Raw genomic sequence first — 23,406 nt, forward strand, 5'->3', positions numbered from 1 at the left:
GTTTTATTGTTAATGAGGGTGATCATTGTATTATACAATCTTTCCATGTAATAGCAATAAATGTAAAGTATAAATGAATCACTGAAAAAAGCTAACTGGCTACCTGTGAAATAATGTACTGACTTTCTACTCACCTCTCAACTATTTAAAGTTGTCACTTTATTTATTTGTATTTGTTGACCGGGAAAGTCTGACTGGGCAGGGCCCATCTTCAGCTGAGGTACGGTGAGAGAAGCTCCACCACAGAACATAGGTTCATAGGTTCATAGGTTGGTACTAGGCTATCAGCCCTATAAAAGCCTAGCCATAACAATTCCCTGGCTCTTTCTTCCCAGAGTATTTACTTCCCTGGACACCTGGACCCCTGTCTCAAATCGGTTTGAGTTAATGAAGGACTTGTCTTAGCTATACTCAGCATTTTGATTTGTTATAAGTGAAGATTTTTAAGGATTTTTATTTTTTTATGAGCTGCCCTGGTTTGTTTCCGTGAATGGATTATATCTTGGTTATCTTAGTATATTTTTTTCTTATCACGGAAACATTTGCTTCTTGGAAGTGCGGACTTGGTTTATTGATTATTGTAAAAATGTTTAGTGTTCTTACATTTCAGAAAAGGAAGGTTTGTAAGGAGTTCACGATACATATCATGAAGTAGGTTATAGAATTATGTAGGAAGGGAGATTTTAGTATTGTATAGGTATGCAAAAAGTTAAAGAGATATAATGTAGTAAGCTATAAAGTTATGTAGGAGGGGAGGGAATATACTAGTAATGTATAAGATGATAGTGGCAATTGCATATGACAGAGCATCCTATAGCATTGTTTTTATTTAGGCTGCCTGTTCCAAAATGGTGTATATAGAAGGTTTATAGTTTAGCTATACAGGAACTGCACAAGAGCAACAGTGGTGGATGGGGGCAGTTAGAAAAAGAGCAAGATGATAAGTGATGTTTAAGGGTGTGTATGTGTAAAAAGGGATGCAATGATTCAAGTACAGGAGGGGAAGTTTTTGGGATGTTAGGGCAAAAAGTTAGTCATAAGCAATAAGACGTGATCAAGAATGATACCATCCCCCACTTCTAGTCTGTTCAAAGATGCACCGACGCCATAGAAATCTTAACCACTAGATCATCTTCTCAAATTCCCCAAACTGGACTTCACTGCACAGTTTATGCCTTTTCTATACTTGGTCCCAAACTGTGGGAATGTCTCCTTTCTTTTCTCATTCCTCTTACCTCATTTTTCAATCAGCATATTACAAAACTCTAGGAAAAAGCAACTGCTCTTTCTCTGGTCGCATAAATAAACTAGTTCCTACCCTTCTTATCTCTGTAAACCTTGCTCTGACTCTACTTTTCATAATGATTCTTTCAGTATACCAACTCTGATAGCCACTTTGTATATAATGCAAGTATATGTTGTGCTTTGTCAGTCATTTTACATATGTCATGTATCTGTTGCCTTCATACACTCAAGCCATCTGATATTCACATTGTATATAATATGTGTAAATATTGCATTTTGTCATTCAGTCTGTATGCAATGGCATGTATCTCTTGCATTTACCCCAAGATGAGACTGAAATAGGTCCAATGATATCAGTGGTACCCTGTATAATAAATTCAAAATAAAGTAAGATAAAATAAATCTAACACTGCCATCTAATTATAGGTCAGACCCTGTCTCCTGACCTTGGGGTTAGAATTTTCATTAGAATTCTAGATAAATGATTGAAAAACATATACCATGGGTTAGTAGAACAAAGTTAACAGGTATTATTAAAAAGGGGACAGCAGGGACCAGATTTTTTAAAGAACCTTTTATAATTTACATAAAATGAGACTTAGGAGAAGTGTACAGGCTGCTGTTATTTTCCTAGACTTTTAAAACGTTTTTGATTCCTTGAAGTGTGACTTTCATTGGGAAGAATTGATGAAGCTTGGTATCAAAGGAAATGTTATGTTATTTTGCAAGGTCTTTTATCCAAATCCCATAACACATGTTGGCACCTATAATTGCCAATCAAAGACTTCTGCTTTATAAAGAAGCCCTAAACAGGGGTGCCCCCCCCTTTTATTTTTGTGGACACTGCAGTAAAAAACAACTGGGTAGGAATCATATCCTTAATATATGGTTTACAGACAACTGCATTATAGGTAAATGACACCAACTTTTACCCAATGTTTTATCCATGTTGAACATATTTTGAATCTTGTTTGGGTCTAAAATTAAACAATCAAAAACTGTCATTCTCCTGTTTAATGAAGTATCATCTAAATTAGAAAAGGACAACTTCACATAGTGCATCATCTATAGATAAAGTAATGAGAAAGAACATTATGACATTGATCGAATAATTTAAATCTAAAATTACAGCATGGAAAATCTACATCTCCTTTTTCTAGCGAAAGCCTCTATAGTGAAAATGTTTTTTCTCACTAAAGTTCTCTTCCTGGATAATATTCAGCAGCTAGATTGGGGCAAAACCTGTTTTAGAAATATAAAGACTGCTTTTTGTACATATATGAAATGACACCCACCTGAGAATATCCAGGATAAAACTCAAAGCTAATAATCTGTATGGGGGATTATCCTTGCCAGACCTAACCAGCTGTGCAAGGATAGCTACAGCCAGTTAGGTTTTGGGGTTAGAATGTAACTTGTATCCAATTTTGATGCTACCATAAATACCTCTTATTAACTGAATGGTATAGCAAAACAAAGAGGGATCAGTGTGCTTGGGAGCACAGGTAATATGGAATATTCTTAATAACTAGTCTGTGTCTTAATGGTGGAGTGCTGTCACTATACAGAGGTTATGTATGACACAGAGTGCTAGTAGATTAGCACTTACATTTATAGGTAGTCAGCTTGTTCATGGAAGTGTGTTACAATGGTATGCAGTGCAGGGTGGTAGTTTTGGTTTTGTAGTGTTTTCCATTCTTTGTGAATTTTCCTAGACGCATACACAGGAATAAGCCATTTCTGAAGTCTGGTTGCAAAATGTTTTCTCATAGCTGTTCTGACTTCTGGTGTTAGGAAGTAAGATACTTTTCTGTAACCAAGTAAAACAGAACTATTTTTCGCATTTAATGATTCCAAGTTATTTGTTGGTAAGGACGTGCTCAGTGGCTTTGTTGTAGGATAGGGTAGTAATAAAAAGTGATACTTTATTGACGTTTTGGACAGTTTCAAAGAAAAAAATAGTTTTTCCTGTGTATAAAAGCAAGTTGATTTTCAAACTAGACAGTCATGTATTTTGTTATAGAAACGTTGCAAGTTTTGAAGTATTACTTTTTTGTTAGGATTCAGATTCATAAAACACATCTTCTGTATATAGAGAGAGGCTGAACAACTTGAGGTCAGAGGCTAGAGATAAATATTGTCAACAGAATATGTGCTAGAATTGATTCTTGGGGAACTCTGGTATGTATGTTTTGTGATGTTGATAAGGCATCGCTTTACTTATAGGTTCATAAGTTCATAGGTAGGTACTAGGCTATTGGCCAGAGGGCCTACATAAGCCTAGCCAACAAGGTTCCCTGGCTTACACCACCAAAGAAAGTTATTTTCTTGTGCCACTGTCGAACCCAGAGTGTATTTCCTATTTCTTACTTAAATGTAAAGGTTCTGTTTTTGAGGTAGTAAGAGAACCATTCCATGGTAGAGGTACCAAAGCTGGAATATGCTAGAAATTTTTTTATGAGGCTGTGATTTACTGAATTGAAGGCTTTACTGAAATCAATGACAATGGTACCTATAAGGTACCTAGGATTACATATTATAAAGCAGGTCAGGTGCTTTTGTTTCTATAAACTCACCTTAGTATATTATACGTCTAATAACTTTTTCATGGAGTTTGCTTAGCTGAGGTAGATGAGAGATATTTTAGAAATCTAAAGGGTTAGAAAGTCTAAGGCACTCAGGTATAGGTGAGACAACTGTTTTTTTTTTCTATATGTATGGGATCATTTATTGTGTCATGGATATAATAAACAGGTAACATAAGTGAGATGGTATTACATTGACATATTTTTATGAATCAGGAATAGTATCTGTCTGAACCAGAAGAACATTGATTAGGAAGGGATGGAAAAACAAATAGTAATTTTTGGAGCGTTTAGTAAAATATGGAAAGATATAAGTTGAGAGGGTGAGTTAGGAGAGGTGGTGATTAGTAAGTTGTTGGGGATGGTAGAGAATTTTTAGGCAAAATTGTTATGTTATAGTTTGTATATAATTGCTTGTTTTAAAAAATAAGTCATGTCTTACCATAACATTCCATCTGTGTTGTTCATCTTCTTTCATTCATCACTGATGGGTTCGGTGCCGAGCCCGCAGAACCGAGTCAGCTTAGTACCAAGCTCATGCCAGGCAGAAAACTCTCGAGCTAAGCTTCTGCCCATAATGCCCTTCTCCCTGTTACCTCAGATCGAGTTTGCCCGTGTTAGCCAAGTAAAGCAGAGGCCATTTCTACACAAATGCCCTAAGACACCACTTGGACCCAAAGTATCTGCCAGGAGCCTTTGGCAGGGGAAGGAGGGTGGGAAGTGATGAATGAAAAAAGATGAACAGCACAGATAGAACGGTATGGTAAGACATAACTTCTTTATCTGATGTTAGTCTTCTTTCCATTCATCACTGATGGGACAGAACCCCAGCTACTTTATCATCCTTGGGTGCCCCTTATGCAAGAATGTTCCTGAGTACCACTGAGCTGAAGGCAGTTCTCCCTCTGGTGACCACATCCAATTTGTAATGATTGATAAAAGTGTGGGGGTTAGCCCAAGTGGCTGCTGCACAAATGTCATCCATAGAAGCCCTGGAATGGAAGGCTACAGAAGTTGCCATAGATCTAGTGGAGTGGGCTTTAATATTCTGTGGCATAGGTTATTTTGCAAATGAATAAGTGAAACCTAAGCAGTCCCTTAGTCATTTCAATAAAGTGACCTTGGAGACAGTTTCCCATTCTAGGCCCAGCAAAGGAAATGAACAGTTGGTCAGTCTTAGGTATTGTTTTTGTTATGTCTAAATAAAATCGAAATTGCCTGTGTACATCCAAGGAATGTAGGCAGTGTTCTCCTTTATGAGAAAAGTTTGGGAAAAATATTGGAAGGTCAATACACTGATTGATAGAAAAATCAGAAACAACTTTGGGGAGAAAGGATGGGTTCATGCGGAGTGATACTCTGTCCTTGTGAAAGATTAGGTAGGGTCTTTTGGTGCACAAAGAGTGTACAGGAGGCAGAAGCTAAAATAATGAATTGTTTAAAGGAGGCTAGATGTATGAGAAAAAGAAGCACAGGTTATTATAAAAATGTAGAATATAGTCAACATAAAATAGACCCAGTATATTGTGTGTCTGCTTACAATATTAAAAGTAAAGAAATTGTAGAATTAATTAAATATTACTGGGAATATTTATTACAAGATACATTTTTAGCTACTGTTCTACTGAAACAACCCCTTTTTTCATATACTAGAGGTAAAAGTATAAGGGATATATTTATACATGAAGCCTTTAGTAAGCCATTAATGGAGATACAAAGACCCCTGTCAGTTTTGGGAACCTTGAGGTGTGGTAAATGTAGTGTGTGTTCCCACATTATTAATATAGTTAGATGTATTAATAATGTCAAATTTGAACCTAGGGGTGTATTCTCTTGTGAAAGTAAAGGGGTAATATATGCTTTACATTGCCCATGTGACTTATAACACATCAGGGAAACAAGAGAATGTTTCATGTTAGATTCATGGAACACATGAGAGATGTAAGGAATCAAAGGGAAGACAAAATAGTCTCTTCACATTTTAAAATAAAACATAATAGTGATGTTAAGTTATTACAAGGTACTAATTTGGAACAAATTAATTGTATTGAGGAAAATGAAGATGTATTAAAGCAGAAATTGCTGTATAAGGAAAGTGAATATATATTTTAAAGTATAAAACGTTAGTTCCTCAGGGTTTGAATAGTGAGCTAAATTGGAAGTGTTTGATTTAAATATGGAGTGTATTTAATTGATTAATTGAATGTAATTTGCATTTAAGTGTATAAAAGTGAATTTTTTATGGGGATGTTTTATTCCATGAAGGTAGTGACACCAAGGTGCTAGAATAAGAAGAAAAAAGTTATTTTACTGTATGGTTGCTTTTTGAAGTGGTATAACATCTATATTTTGCTTCCTTATTTGGCTCTTTGTTGTATCTTTTGGTGCAGAACACCTGAAACTCTAAAACTTGTCTGGCTGACATGATGGCTACCAAGAAGAGAGATTTCCATGGCAAGAATTAGAGGTCACAATTATCTGTGGGTTCAAAGGTGGGTTGAGTCAAAGCCTAGAGAACTAGCGTGAGGTTCCATGGCTCTATAGGCTATCTGATTGGAGGTCTAATGTGAGAAACTCCTTTGAGAAAGGTTTTACATAAATGCAGTGATATGAGCAGAGTACCATCCAGCCCATTATGGTAATTTGAAATTAGCACAAGATGTACTCGTATGGTAGAGGCTGTGGCTTCATCTTCAAAAAACTTAGACAGATATTGCAAGACTGCTGTGACTGGAGCCAAATACGGATCTAGCCTCTTTTCCTTTGACCAAATAGAGAACTTTTCCATTTGTCCCGATATAGTCTTCTGGTAGATAGTTTATGAAAAGCCAGAATGATAACATGAACAGGAGAGGGGAGGTCATCCTGCTTGTCAACTAGCGGAAGTGGAGAAACCAAGCTGCCAGCTTGAGGCTGGACAGATTCGGGTGAGTCAACCTTTGGGGGTGAAATATCAGATCTGGAATAGGGTCCAGAATCCACAGTGGGTCCAACAGATGAGGCCGAAGGAAAGGGAACCAAACTTGTCAAGGCCAAAATGGGGCTATGAGGATCACTTTGCATTTTCAACCGAATGGCTTTCTTTATGAATTGTGGAATCAGAGGAATAGGGGATAGGCATAAAGAAGTCCCGTGGGCCAATTGTGAATCAAAGCATCTCTCAAGCACTTCTCTTTTGGGGGGAATAGGGCAAAATAGCTGCTGCATTTATTGTTTGAAGGGGAGGCAAAGAGGTTGCAGCAAGGCTGGCCCCAATGGCTGAAAATTTCTGCCGCTACTCCGGGATTGAGAGACCACTCATGGGGCAAGAGGATACAATCTGCTCAGCTTGTCTGTAATGTCTGTAATCACGTTGGAGCTCCCCAGGATATGTGTTGCTATCAGAAAGCAGTTGTAATCTATTGCCCATTGCCAAATTCTCATGGGCTCTTGACACAAGTGGTAGGATTTGGTTCCTTCTTGCTTGTTGATGTACCAGACTACTGACATATTGTCTGACTGAATTGCAATCATTCCAGAGGGGAGAACTGGTTGGAATGCTTGCAACACTAACAGCACCACTCTCACTTCTAGAACATTGATATGCTGGTTGGCCTCCAGTGTGGACCATGCACCTTGGACTGTCTTTCCCTGGAAATGGCCCCCCATCCTATCAGGGAAGAATCCATGTTCACAATGTCCTTGGGCTGAGGGGACTGGAATGTGTGGCTCCAAAGTTCTGTGTCTGGCCTCATCCACCAAAGAAGTTCCTGCTTGCAAGAGTTGATTATCTGGATCTGAAAGCGTAGAGGGTGATGGTTCAGGAACCACTGAGAGACAAGAAGCCATTGGAGGATTTGCATATGCAGTTTCACAAGAGGCACTATTGGTATGAAAGCTGCCATGGATCCTAGGACCTGAAGAACCTCTCTCGCCGAGACTTTGCTTTGACAGAGTATCACCCGGAGCTGAAGCCTCAACCTCTGGAGTCTGTGAGCTAAGAGTGACACCAGACAGGATCGGGTGTCAATGATTGCGCAGATGAATTCTATCTGCTGGGATGGAGTAAGGTTGGATTTCTCCCAGTGCACAGTTATCCCCAAAATGTTTGCCAAAGAAAGGGTGTATTGCAGGGCTGTTACCAGAAGATGCTTGGTGGGGGCGGTAAGGAGCCAATCATTCAAATACAGAAACATCTGGAATCCTTGCAGTCTCAAGTGAGCTGTGACCACTGCCATGCACTTTGTGAACACTATGGGTGCTGCAGAGAGACCAAATGGCAAGGCACAAAACTGGTAGTGATTAGCTCCTAGCTGAAAGTGAAACAGACTCCTGGAGCATTTGTCCATTTTGATGTGGTAATACACATCCTGGAGATCTATCAAGCACATCCAATCATCCTCCCTGAGAAAAAGGAGTTTGGACTGAACTGTGACCATCCGGAATTTGGTTTGGGTGACATATTTGTTCAAACTGCTTAGATCCAGAATGGGTTTCCAGTCCCCTGTCATTTTTGGCACCAAAAAGAATTTTGAGTAAAATCTGGATCCAAATTGCTCTAGTGGGACAAATTGGATGGCTCTTTTTTTATACAGCTTTTTTACTTCTGAAGCTGCTTCTTCCCTCTGACTGGGTGGAATGTTGGGACATTTTGTTGGAAGTTTTTGATAAGATATGAGGGGAATGGTGTAACCTCTGGTAATGATATTCTGCACCCAATGATTGGGGGTGATAGAGTGCCAAACAGCTTGGTGCAGAGAGAAATGACCCCCGACTGCTTCCAGAGGAAAGCAATCAGGCCGCTCTTCAGGAGCACTGGTAAGGCTGCCCAGAGAAGGAGTCTCTGGGGCCATGGTTGCATGGACCCCCTCTGCCTCAAAAGGGGTGTCATCTGGAATTGTTGCCCCCTCTGCCCCTGGGGGTATCATCGCCACGTGCATTATGGAAAGCACCCTGAGATTTTTTGTGCCACATCTTCCCACTCCTCTGGTTCCTGGAAAAGGAACGCTGAGGGTTGGAAAAGTGTAGACCTACAGCAGACAGGGTCTTACCTTCCTGCTCACACCTGGCCAGAGTGTCTTTTACCTTTGAGCCAAACAGGGAAGATGCTTCAATGGGAGCATTCAGAAAAGAAGACTTGAAGGGGTCCGTGAGGTCACAAATGCACATCCAGGCATGCTGAATCATAACTATGCCTGAACCCGTAGCTCCAGTCGCCACTTTGGTTGTGTGTGAAAGCAACCTCATAGATGAACTGGAGATCGATTTCAGGGTTGTGAGCTATGAGGCAACTTTGTCCCTTACCTTGTCAAACACCTGCCCTGTCAGTGTTCCAGAGAGTTTGGAGATCAAGTCTCTTTGGAGTCAAGTAGTTCAGGGACCATATGGCAAAGGTCGCTGATGCAAAAACTCACTTCCCCAATCTGTCCATGGCCCGAGACTCTCTGCTGGTTGAGTGGACAGTTGGACTTTTTTCAGCTAGGTCCATTTTAGTGGCCATTGCCACCACGATAGCATCAACTGGTAAACCTCTGGGCCAATGTGGATGTTCCTCAGGTGGAGAAAGTATCTTGTCGGGTTTCCAAGGGATCACCTCAACAGAGTCAGGGTTCGTCCAGCCGCACTGCACCATGAGCTGAACTAGCTTGTCTGCAGGCAGGGTCACCCAAGAGGTAGAAGGCCAGGCACAGAAAGCCTGCAGGAACATAGACTTCTCAGAAGAAGGATTAGTGGGCTTCTAGTAACTCCTCTGTTTCATCAGGGAGTGACCATGGGGACCCTTCACCATCATCAAAATCCATGTCCTCTGTAAGAGACTCCTCTTGCATGATCTCTTCCATTTGGGGTCCTCAGTGGGGGCTTCTGAGGAGGACTTGGAAGAGTAGGCAACCTGTACAGGGGGCTCCTGTGGCTTCCCTGCCTGGTGTCCTGAGAAGGTGGCCTGTGGCAGCTGTAGCTCAGGGGGAGAAAACTGGGGTTCCAATGTCGCCGGAATGCTTCCAAAACCAAGACCCCTCTCTATCGCATGGAAATCAGGTCTGCCCAAAGAGGAATGGGAGCCCGGAACTGAGAAGGATAACCTCAGAACTGGGGGTCACACCCCACTCCACTGAACCCTCTACCGAGAATAGAGCCTCAAGCAGGATCAGAGCAGACAAAGCTCCCAGTACCACAGACAGAACAAAAGAAACACTTGGGACCATGCCACCATCCGAAGAGCCCACAGCCCATTCATGGGGTTGAGGAAGGACTGATACAATAGGAACCGAGGACCAAAGGGATGGTCCCGGAGCCAAAGTGAGGTCTACTACTGATGCCATGACAAGGGGTTCTGAAAGAGACTTCAGAGCAAGAGGCTTTGGAATCAAGGTGGTCAAAGGAGGAGAATAGGATGGAGTCCATGGAGAAGTCAACCCAAATCCCATAGGTGGATGGGTGCAGTTGAAGGCATGGGTATCCTCCTGGCTGTCTGCAGCTGATCCACAAGATGCACCACATCAAGTCCTGAAAGACTCCTGGTGGATCTAGTGGATACTCCTGACAGAGTCTGATTGATCTAGGAATGGACCATACACTTGGCCTAGAAATAGGTCTATGGACGGAGAGTATCGGGTCTGTGTTGGAGGATCTACTGGCATCAAAGTCTCAAGTTTGGAGACCGGGAGCAGTGGAGTCAGATCTATTGTAGTCGGGGCCATAAGAGAGTTTGGTGCTGAAGTGGCATTTGGAGTCAATACAGGAGGTTGAATCATCATTTCAGAGATAGGCATCGAAGGCATGCACTGTGCTGAAGTGGCACCTGGTGTTCAAGTCATAGTAGACGAGGAGAGGCTTATGGTCAGTGCCAGAGACAGTATCAGTGCCAAAACTGGTGTTGATATAGTAACAGTCATAATACCTGGAGCAGATGAGGTCAATACCAGTGAGGCAGATTTATGCTCCAAGAAAGTTTTTGTACCTTAGGTTTCACAGACGTGCCCTGGTCAGCCGAGGGTGAAGAGGGAAACAAATGGGGCCTTTTTTTATCCTTCCTAGGGGGGTTGAGACCTCTGTCACAGAAAGGGCCATTGAAAAGGGCGACTTAAGTTAGCGCTTTAGAATCAACTTATTCTTGCGCTTGTTCAGAGTGCTAGCTAAAACTTTGGCAAATCACACAGGGAGGCTGTACCAAGAGATGGGGCACCCCAAGCAATAAACACAATCATTGTGAGAGTCACTGTTTGGACGTTTACCATTACATGAAGTACAATGCTTGAAACCTGAAGTACCCTTCTTATCAGACATCATGAGATGTTAAACACAACAATCAAGTCTTCAGAGACAAATTTAAATTCTACTTACACTATGTCTAAACCTAAACAAATACACACAGTATCTAATCAAAGAGTCAAAAACACACAACTACATAGAAGAGGGAGGAAAAGAAGAAATGCCAGCTATGGTATTCAAGAAATACCACATGGGTAAAGAGAGAGGGCTGTACCACCAATGGTACTTAAAAGATTACCAACTGGGTAGAAGGAAAGAGAAAAAGGCGTAAATCTAACTGTAAAAGAGAGGATCAATGAATATAAATCACAAGTGATAACAGGATAGACCAATTTTCTCACAACATATCAAAAATGTTTCCACTTAGCTGAGAGCTCGGCTGAAATGTGGCTTTACAGCTACACGGCAAATGAGATCTGAGGTAATAGGGAGAAGGACATTGTGGGTAGAAGCTTAGCTCGAGAGTTTTTTGGCTGGCACGAGCTTGGTACTAGGTTCATAGGTTCATATGTTGGTACTAGGCTATCAGCCCTAGGGCCTATACAAGCCCTTCCATAACAATTCCCTGGCTATTTCTTCCCACACTATTTACTTCCCTTGACCCCTGTCTAGCAGGGCAGCTGACATGATCCCTGGGGTGAATTTCCTTTCTCCCATCCAATCATCAAGGTTCCTTTTGAAGAGGGCCAAAGAGGCACTCTACTTGACCTGTATGGGCAATCTATTCCAGAGTCTGGGGAGTCTTTGGGTCAGGAACCTATCCTTCCAGCATGTTTTGTTTATTGTGATGACAAGGTTTAGATCCCTGGAGCGTGTGGCTCTGAGGGATTGGGATTTCTTTAAGTGTAGCATGTCCAGCAGCTCTGGGTTTGACATGGCCTTATATGTTAAGCAGAGATCGCCTCAGAGTAGACGATATGCGACAGAGTATAGCTGGAGTTTTTTAAGGTGGTCAGCACAGGGCATCTGCTTTAGGCCTGTGATTCTTTTAGTGAGGCATTTCTGCGGCCTTTCCAGTTGTTGCAGATATCTTGAGAGGTACATACCAAATGGGGTGTTGTATTCTATAATGGGTCTAATGAGGGATGAGTACAGTAGGACAATGACCTCCTTTTTTCAGGATGAAAAGCCCTTAGTGATGAGGTGTGCCACATAGAAGGATTTCCTGACTGTTGTGGCGATGTGGTTATCGAAGGTGAGACCACTGTCCACCTGTGTCCCTAAGTCTCTTATCACATTTTCGATGGTTAGTGTCCTGCCACCTATATGGTAATTCATGGGTTCATGTTTTTTTCCCAAAGGGGATAACTGTACATGTCTTGGCATTGAGCTTGAGCCCATTGCTCTGGCACCAAGCATCTGTTTCTGTAAGGCCCTTTTGTAGAGTATCCACATAATTTGGGGATTCAATAATGGCTCCCAGTTTGCAGTCATCTGCGAACTTTGTTAGCTAGAGTCCCTTAGTGTTGGCCTGTACTTCAGAGAGGTAGATGCCAAACAAAAGCGGTCCCAGGACTGAACCCTGAAGTACTCTACTTGTCACTTGTCTGGAGCTGGATTTGGAGTTGGCTACTTTTACTGTCTGGGTTCTATCAGTAAGCCAGTTAGCAACTCATTGGGTGACGTTGGGATTAATGCCCAACTTAGTAAGTTTATCTATAATTCCAGAGTGGGGGATGGTGTCAAAGGCCTTGGCGAGGTCCAGATAGGCTGTGAGGACCACCTTACCCTTGTCCATGGCTCTGGAGACTGATTTGAAGAAGTCAATCAGGTTCAGGAGACAAGATCCACCCTTCACAAACCCAATCTGGGTGGAGTCCAGTGTTTGAAGGTTGCCAATGTCTTTGTTTATAAGTTCCATGATAATACACTCCATGGCCTTGCAGATAAGGCTCGTCAGACTGATGGGATGGTAGTTTCCGTGATCCAAGGTGGATCCCCCCTTGTGGAGTGGGACAACTGTAGCTCTGCGCCACTCAGTGGGCACGAAACCTGAGGTGAAGCTATGATTAAACATGACACTTAGGTGAGGTGCCAGTTCATATTGTAGTCCATGTAGTACACAGCCTGGGATGTCATCTGGTCCCATGGATGCTGTATTCTTAGCTTTGGAGAGTGAGTTTTTTACCTGTGAGGCTGTTATTACTAGAATTTGGCAATCTTCCGGTATTGAGATGGGCCATTTAGGGGGTGAGAGGGGGGTGAAGTTGGCACTGAATCGATCTGCCAGGATATTGGCAATATCCTTGGGATCAGTATATTTAATGCCATTCTGTTTTCGCTCAGAGCAGATCTGAGCATTGCAATTTAGATTATTGACATAGTTATAGATTGCCTTGTGGTTGTCTTTGGAATCTTTGGCAATTTTATTTTCATGACTAGCTTTGGAGGATTTTATGAGGGATCTCAGTTTCTTACTGAGGGCTCAGAACCGAATCCATCGGTGATGAATGGAAGGAAGATTAACAACATCAGATATGAAGTTTGCTTCTTCTCAAATGTATCTGGGGTAAGTGAATATTGCTGTTTGGCTAGAGAGGAGGTTTATTGCTTAAGTGTGCCCGACCACCTTTTGGATTTCTTCAGTGAAGATATGTATTTGGAATGGTCTCTGTCTATGTAAGCTGCAGAGTTCAGATGACATCCTTGTAAGGTAAATAGCCTTTAGTAGACATAAAGAATGTGAGTAAAGCTGGTTCTGTGACTAATGAGGTCTATTTTGAGTAAGGAGGTTATTTTGTTTCCACTGGGGCAGTGATGAAACAATGACCAATTTACACTATGGTATTCGATACCTTTTGTGTCTTATCATGTACTTGACTATACACAGTGTAAAGTGCTGGGGTGTTTGAGACAGTTTCACATGATATTTAAAGTGTAGAGTAAAGTGGTCACTTATGTTAGGAAAGTGAATTACAGTTCAATGGACTTTGGAGGCTCATTGCTTACAATTATATCAAGAAGAATATCATTACGGGTTGTAAAGCTGAGTCTGACTAATCCACTGGCTAGTTGATAAAGATTAAGGTCAGATAGAAAGCAATGTATATAATGTTTATTTTTACCTAAAACACTGGCATTTATATCTCCAAGCAAAAGGAAGTTAGCTTTGTCATGTGACAGCTTTGGTAGTGCACATATGAGAGGAAAGAATTCAGACTGAGTGACTGCGAAGGTGATTTTAGATAGTTGCTGTTACATTTCTTGGCAGGATGAGCTCAGTAAGTAACTATTAAGACCAAATTTATCAGTGGTAGATAAGGCAGCTATAATCTAGTAATCTATAATGTCCTAGGTTAGGAGCATACAATCACCACTGATAAGCCTGGCCTATAGTTTCATAGAGTGGTGTAGTGAGGAAAGTAAACCTGTAATAAGGTAGGATGAGGCTTTAGCCAGGTTTCACTGAAGTCACAGCTGTTTATATTGTTTTGTGTTAACGGAACTCCATTTAGTCTAGTTTCTATTAATTTCACCATGGCTTAGAGCTCCTATGTGTATTTCTTTTGGGTTTGCATTGAAGGGACTAGAATGGAGGAGTCTTGATTAGTTGGCAGGTTTAAAATGGTTTACTGAGGGAACAGGCCCATTCTGCACCCTCATTACAGGCCCCACAAACTAAACTCAACAAACCACAGATGGAATTTGCCTTCATAGTTGGTGTATAAGAACATGCCTTTATATATAGTGAGTCTTTGGGTCTTTGTGGGTTTGTCTTTGATGAAGACTGCTCATCCTTATACTCAGAGGGGTAAGAGTAGGCTAACACCAACACCATCATTGCCGATATGCTGGCAAGGGAACAAATAACCCAGGTGCCTAGTTCTATGAAGACTGTCCTCCAGATGTCCCTTGCCCTAATATTTCTGGAGACTCCCTACTACTAGAAAATGAATAGGTTTGAAACCAGTAAAGGAGGCATGATGGAAAGCAGACAGAGGAGTGAAAAGCAGCTATAAAAATATTGGAAACCACAAAATATTTGCCTGTGCTTTTTAAACTACAAACTCAGTCTCTTAAGTTCGCCAGATAGTTCTTTAATGTGAGTGATACAATAATATAATCAAAATATTTTTTAGAAACTTTCTTTTTTTTCAGTTACAATTTTATTGAATTGTTAAAACCAAACAATACAGTCAATAATACAATTCCAATGAACAGACAGAAGAGCAGTACAACATGAGTCTAAATTATATACACTATGTACACAGGTGCTGCATTAAGAAGTGACCTATATAATCGAAACATATATCAAGACTTAAGTACAAAACTGGATACGTATAAGTTACTTGATTATCATCTATCAATCACAATAAGAAAAAAAAAAGACAAGAAAGGGGGAAAACTTAACCTTGTGAATTGAGCCACATATTGGGCAAGTATAATAAAAGTGGATTGGGTGAATTAAACTCATGATATTAAAGGGAATTAATTGTCATCTATGAGTGTAAATAAGGTACTCCAGAATTTCTGGAAATGTGTTTCTGAGGACTTATAGTAAGACGTTTCTGTGATGTGATATATTCAATGGCCATGTTTCTAAAGCCCCTCCAAGACATTTTCGTATGGTCCAACCAATTTTTGGTGATACAAAGTTTGATTAAAAGACAGATGGTAATTAAAATGTGAGTTTTGAATTTGGAAATGTTACCTTTTATAATGTGTAGGAGAGCCATCTCCCATGAATGGGTAGATTTATGATATCCAACATTTTCCATTCTCACTTTGAGGGAGTACCAGATGTTATGGGTGTATTTGCAGAACCATAAGATATGAAGTATATAGGTTCAAAGATTAGTACTAGGCTAACTGCCCTTACAATGGATTTTAAGGCTAGCCAATTATCCTTTGTGAGACTCAAACCCTGGATTTTAAGGCTAGCCAATTATCCTTTGTGAGACTCAAACCCTGCACTTTGCAAGGCAAATGCCTTAACCATTAGGCCACCCTCCTAACTAAGCGTTTGTGTTAGCAAACAAACAGCGTGGGGAAAAGAACAACATGGGCAAGTTGGTGAAGTATTTGGGTTGAATTTATTTATTTGTACAGGAGTGAGATATAAATTATTGGTGATCATATATTGAGTATATATACATTTTTTGAAGGGGGCTTTTTCAGATAATTTCTTGAACTGAAAAATTGATGTTCTTCATATCCAAAAGATTTTTTGTAATCCAAATATGTCATTTCATATATGTTTTGCAAAGACGCCTACTAAAAATTTGAACTGCCTTTGGCTTGGGCTTGAGCTAGAAAAAGTGTGTCAAAAATCCTGTTTTAGAAATGCTGCTAATTACTAAAATTAAGGCATTCCTGTTTGAGAAAACACTGCCATAATTGTGCAAGTATTTAATGTTTCTATTCAGAAATTAATTTAAAACAAATGTTCTGTTCTCCAACAAGGCTTCTCATATGGTGGTGCACGCAACATATTAACTTCACCATTGAAAGACTCTTCTTTCTAAATCATGCAGATGCAAAATATATGCGGCATACTAGCATAAACTTATAGGTTCTGACTATAGAAACTGCAATACAAGGAAACAATACCTGCCATGGCTGGATTTCCTTCATCTTAGGACAAGAATTATTTTGAAAAGGTCCTGCTTTGGATTTGCATGACGCCATGTTATGCAGAGCATTTGCAAAAGCATATGTTGCTAAATATGGATGATAACTATAAATAATGTCTTGCATTTCAATGAAAGGTATCGAAACTTGAGTAAGTGTTTCCATCCCTGAGCATAGTGCAGAGGTGTTAGTGAGTCCAGTTATAGGTTTTCCATTTACTGGCCAATTGCAAGTGAAGATTTTTTCCCAATATGATCTGATAAAAATATCACCTGGTTCAGTAGATGGATGCAGACGATAAAGATAGTCTCGGAAACTAGGCATGTCTCCTAATGGAGATGATAACACCAAGGTTCCATTTAATAAGAACAGGATCTCAGCTGTAAAGAGTCCAGGCGTAAGAGGGAAATTTGCCGTGAACAGTAGAACTTTGTCAGACATATTTCTCACATAAAAGGCCTGCAAAAGTGGTTTTATGTGAACCTCACTGCTATGAACAATGATAACATTTACTGATGATTTTTTTACTAGCTCAACAAGTTTACTGAACTTTTCAGTAGAATACCGGACATGTATCTTTTCATTGAATGCTATACAACTACCGGTTTTCAAAATCTCAGTTTTTATGCTCTGGCTACCAGTTTCACCAGCATCATTATCTGTTGCTAGAACTCCTACCCAAGTCCAGCCAAAATATACAATTAACTGAGCCAGGTCATAAGTCTGCAGTTTGTCACTAGGTACAGTTCTCAGAAAGGATGGGAACTGCAGTTTATTGCTTAGTGTTGATTGCGTTGCTCCAGGGCTAATCTGAAATTATAAGAAGTATAATAAGATGTTATACATGGTCACATATATACCATATTTAATGCAGTATAGAAAGGCAGTTTGCAAAAATTCACAGCAAAGCTGTATCCCTTTTATAAGGTTCCATAAATTACATATATTTGACAGGATATGGCAGAACATTTATGTTTGTAAATCTACAATGAAAATAAAGATGTTGGTTGTGCATTATTTCTCCTTACGTTATTATTATAATAATAAGGCTGCAGAGGTTGTTTCTGTTGATATGATAGGAAGCGATGCATTGGTTGAAACATGAAATTCATTAACACAATACTTCTGGCAAAGAAAATTAAGCATGTGCACCATGTTTATAGCACACAGGGAAGTGATTCTGCTAGTAAGATCTGGAGTTAAGCCAAAAGCTTGCAAAAGGCTAAGCTAAAGGTATGCTTACACAGCTCAGCATAACATGCATATAGTGGAAGGGAAAATATAAAGGAACTCAGAGATTTTGAAAGGAGGAAGGCTGAGACAGAATAGGATGATAGTGTATCATACTGTTTGGTTTGCTGGGGCAGTTTGTTCCAGAGGTGGTAGAGACACTGTGTGATGAACCTGTCTCTCTATCATGTTTTATCTGATGGTAAAGACTGAGTTCCCTGGTTCTGGTATTTGATGTGTGGAGATAGAAGGGATTCAATACAACTGGGTTTGTAACGTCATGGAAGGCAAGTCATAGGTCATCCCTCAATAGTCTCTAAGCTAGTGAATAAAGGGACAGTGCTTCAAGTCCTTCCTGGTAGTTTAGGATCTCTAAGTCTGTAATCTTCTTAGCTAGGAAGCTCTGGAGTCTTTCTAGCTGTTTGATATGTCTAGTGAGGAACATCCTGAAGGAGGTATTTTACTCAAACGTTTGCCTAATCAGTTATGAATATAAGGGAACAATGGTTTCTTTAGATCTGGATGACATTCTCTTTGACATTAGCAACACAAAGAAGGATTTTCTAGTTACTGCTATTATGTGGTAATTAAAAGGGAAATGGGTATCAACCCATGATAAAAGGTCCCTAATGACATTTTTATTTTGAAGCTGGATATTGTCATAATGCATTCTGGGGTGAGGAACTGTCTTCTAAACATTACAATACTACACTTCTTTTGCATTTAATCTAAGTGTATTTAGGTGTGTAAGTTTGTGCTGAAGGATTAGTGCATCAGAGAGAGATTTGACAATACTTCACAGTTTGCAGTTATCTGCAAACATAGTTAGCCAGGGGTCCTGGCTTCCAATCTGGAGATCAGAAAAGTAAGTGATTTAAAGAAGGGGGTCACAATACTGGTCCCTGAGCATCACCACTGGTTACTGTCATACTTTCTGATGAGGCACCTGCCATTCACATTGTTTGGGTTCTGACATTTAGTCAGTTTGTTCTCCCATCTTACCACACAGGGGTCAATTTTTTGTTTATTTTTTACTTATCTTTTTGTTGACTGGCTTGTGGCCTCTTTTAAGGGGAGACCCAAAGTGCTATTTATACTACTAGGGTGAAGTTTGGCCAGGGCACTGACAAACTTCCCCTATTCTGTGAGGAACACTCATGTCCCATTCCCATCACAGTGGTGATGAGGAGAAGACAGTAGAAAGCACGGAGATGACTCCTGGTGTTGTCAAGAGAATTAGCAAATTTGTGGAAGATTCAGAATTTGTTTATCAGCAGAACTTGTTTGCTGTAACGGGAAATGAGGAAATCAGCAAGTGAGTTTTGTGTCATTACAACCCCCAATCAGGAGGTTTCCAGGATGATGTATTGAAGGAGATGTTTCAGAGTGAGCCAGAGAATGAAGGAGAGGTGTCTTGAGGAGACTATGGAAAAAAATGTTAACTGATGAAGTGGATTCAGTTTTGAAGGGTGATAGTGGAATGGGAAATAAATCTTATGCTGAAAAAGTGAAAGAGGTCACAAGGGCAGTAACAGAAAAGAAAAATATGGAAGATAGTGTAAAGCAGAAGTAAGTGGTGAGAATTCAAAATAAAGAAGAAAAAGAACTGGACAGATATGAAGTTTGGGACAACTTAATGGTTCTTTTGGGTGCAAAAGTTCAAGAGGTAAGAGCATTTATTCCCATTAACAAATAGACATTCTGTGACATTTTTACTGAGACTGTTTATGCAATGGAAACTTTTCTTGAGAAATATGAAAAGAAGAAGAACTACAATCCTTGAAACTTATATGTAATAAAAGCATTTAACAGGAAAATGAAAAAGAAGATTCCTGTGCAATTTCAAATAGAAGTAGAAAGATAGCCTTTGAAAGGACATTTAAAACACTTATGTAAAGGAGTGCTGGATATTGTAAAGCCTTATGTTAATATGGGTTTATGGACTAGTGGATGGGATTTTAATATTATGTTAAAAAAGAAAATGATAAAAAATTATACATATTCCAAGTATAATAAATGTTGAAGGAAATAAGAGCATGGTAAAATACTGGGGACAGCCCAAAAAATGATGCAGATTCAATAAAGCCTACACCAGTGATGGCAAACCATTTGCGTTTGGCATGTCAAGAGTTCCTGGCATAAAATAATTCAGTGCACTTCACATGAGCCATGCATGCAAAAACAGTGTCTTTGGTACCTTGGGTGTTGGTGATTGCTGATGTGTCACCCAAAATGTTGTGGCATGTGTCAAGTCTATGCTGCTACTGCTAATAGACCTCAGCCAGGAAGGTGTAGTGTGTTTAGACCCATTTTAACTTTTCACAATCTGCATGAGGTGGAAATTGTAAAGCACTACAGGGTAGATAGAGACACACTACAGGAACTCAGCAACATCAGTGTTCTTCAACTGAGAGCAAGGGCAAATTGAGGGGAATATATACAAGTGGACAATAAGGTTTCTGTAGCACAGGAACCTTCCAGACACCAACAGGGGGCATACTGGAGGTGTCACAGGTGTCAACATCCAGGATCCTACATCAATTCCTGAATGTTATGCTACAACACGCCAGTGACTACATATATTTTTTCCATACATCTGAGGACAGAGCCACAGCTATGCAAGAGTTTGACTCTGTAGCACACTACCTTGAATTCCTGGGTGCCATAGACTGTACACATGTAGAAATCAAAACACTAGCTGGGGAACAGGGAAGGCTGTACATAAATAGAAAGGGCTTCCATTCCATTAACTGCCAGGTCATGTGCAATGCTAAGGGAATCATCCTGAATGTTTGTGCTGGCAACTCAAGCACTTACCATGACTCACATATCTGGCACAACTGTATGAGATGTTTTCTAGGAGGATATCCTACATGGTTATTTACTGGAATATGCAGGTTATGCAGTGGAACCTTGGCTGATAACACCCATCAAAAATGCACACACACCAACTGAAGAATGCTACTATGAGGCACACACTCAAGCAAGAAATATCATAGAGCATGTGTTTGGGTTGCTGAACTAGTGTTTATGGTGCTTAAATATATCTGGGGGATCCCTGCAGTACAATCCCTACACACGCACTGAAATCTTCACTGTCTGTGCCATGCTTCACAAAATCATCCTGAGAAAACAGCTTCAGCAGGAACACCAAGAGGAGGGGCCATACATTCCACCACCACTGGCAAGGTAACCACAGCCACACATAGGTAAGGAGTCAGAGGGGGAACCACCAGCTGCTGTGGGTGTAGGAAGACATAGGCATGCACAATATGCCCTCAAACCAGCCAAGAGTCAATGGGTAGCACACATACTCCCAACTAAGGGGCTAAAACCTTCATCCTATCCACATACATACAGTAACATTGATGCCAAGTAATGCTCACAACCTTTACTTACCCATGTAATTGCTGAGTACTACTAGCATCAAACAGAGTCAGCCCTGAGCTAAAACTCTTGCAACTGTCAGATTTCCAATGTAAATGTTAAACATGGAATAGAAAAACAAATGTCTAAGAATACAAATGAATGGCATATCCTTGCATAGTGTTACTTGCTAATGTAAGTAAGTATAAGGTAGGTGATTTTTACAGCAATGACACCAAGATGTGACAGCAGTGACATATGTGAATATGTGTCCTCTATAAACTAATAGGCCTCATGCATCAAAGATTCACATATTCATACCTCTCAAAAGTACACATTTTCACAGAATGTCCACAATTTGGCCTCACACTTTTGTACTGGCAAATCAGTAGAGTGAAGTTAGAAAATAATGACACACATTTCAATTTTTGACGTCATATCCCTGAGAAAAATCATAAAAAAGTGTAATGCAAAACCTGTTAGTCTATCAACAAACTTTGCAAGACTGCTGCTTTGCCAGGGATGGTCTGCACCTCTCCCCTCTGGGCTTTTGAATATTAGCTAAAACATTGTATTCACCCATAGTGCCTTTTTTTAGGCAATGGCAAATTGAAAATACTTCTGACATAGCAAATCAAAACCAAGAAAATCTAAAGGTATTACTGCTCAATGCTAGAAGTCTAAACAAAAAAACTCCTCTCCCTAGAAGCTCTCTTTACCCTTGAGAATGCTGATGTCTGTGCAGTCACTGAGACATAGTTTAAAACCATGGAGAGCACACCAACAGTGCAAGGTTATTATGCCTTCCACACATTTAGCTCAGCTACATCACAGGCAGGGAATAAAGGTGGAGGTGTCTATATTTACATAAAAAATAAATATATTTCAATGTTAGTCAAACAGGACAATGCACTTCAGTTGCTCCATGTTCAAACCACCATAGGCAAAATCCAATACCATTTCCTTGCAAGCTATAGGTTCCACTCTATGACCCAGGAAACCCCATACCATGTATTTAAACTTATTAGAAACACTAACCATCCAACCCAATACCATATTCATGGGTGACTTTAATTACCCCACTATTAACTGGGAATCCTATGCAACACCGAATACACAGGCACAGAGATTCCTGGATTTTGTAAACAGAAACTCCATGGACCAGATATTCAATACATCAACCGGGGTGCAACCATACTGGATCTGGTCCTCACTAATATGGGAGACTGCTGCATACCTCCTACTGTAATGCCTTCCCTGATAAGGTCGGACCACAAAATGGTCTCCTTTGAAGTATAAATAAAACCTGGACCCCCTGCTAAACCTGAAATATTCAGGAACTATTCTAAGGCTAACCTCCTGCTAGTAAGTGAGAACCTGGTAAAATTTTAAGCCCCCATAAACCCTGTGAACACTTCTGCCTATGCAGAACTGTTCACAGAACCCTTGTACAAGCATGTTGATAGTTGCATAGAGGCTGCTGTACCCACCAGGAAGAAGTACAGAACTAACTAAAAAAAAACAGCCACCCTGGTGGAATCACAAAATCAATCGGCTGTATAACAAGAGGAAGAAAATGATGGCAAAAATTATCAAACTAAACAAACAACTCAGAGAAAAATAAAGTCTACTAAAGCCAAATTTGAGGTAGGTTTGGCCTCCCAGGCCAAAGACAACCACAAAGCATTCTTTAGCTATGTCCACATCCTCAAAGGCAATAAACCATTGTGCACAGAGCTCATTGTAAATGCAGCCACCTATATTGAGCCAGAAGATCTTATCATCCTTAAGGGTGACCAAGAGGCAGCACATTCCCTTGTTGAAAGTTTCAACAGGTCAACTGAATTTTTAAAATTCACTTCTAACTTTGAAACAGAAAGGATAGCCTACTTGGATGTGGAACTTTTCAAGGATAGATGTAAGTGTTGTTTTTTAGGCAGAATTCACTGAAAGCCTACATTTTCCAACTCCTATTTACATTTTGACAGTGAACATCCTCCTCACCAGAAGAGATCTATAGTCAAGGGCCAACTGGTCAGGGTGGCCAGAATGGTATCTAGGGAAAGTGAATTTCAGGATGAGTGTAGGTTCATTTTGAACCTCTTTCTGTGTAGAGGGTATCCAGAGGAGCTCATTGTAGACTTGTGCATGGAAGTCAAAA

At 40.2% G+C, this 23,406-nt stretch overlaps 1 protein-coding gene across 1 annotated transcript in view; it reads right to left on the reverse strand.

Annotated features, from left to right (window-relative positions):
* The window catches only part of LOC122810683 (extracellular calcium-sensing receptor-like), a 192,556-nt gene that overhangs the window by 86,067 nt on the left and 83,083 nt on the right, over window positions 1-23,406 (reverse strand). Inside the window, exon 3 of the mRNA XM_044082252.1 lies at window positions 16,629-17,459. Coding sequence (XP_043938187.1) covers window positions 16,629-17,459 — 831 coding nt within the window. The remainder of the gene's footprint in view (window positions 1-16,628; window positions 17,460-23,406) is intronic.

This window comes from Protopterus annectens, chromosome 9.part0 (assembly GCF_019279795.1).
Source record: "Protopterus annectens isolate FY-2018-M chromosome 9.part0, PAN1.0, whole genome shotgun sequence".
NCBI lineage: Eukaryota > Metazoa > Chordata > Ceratodontiformes > Protopteridae > Protopterus > Protopterus annectens.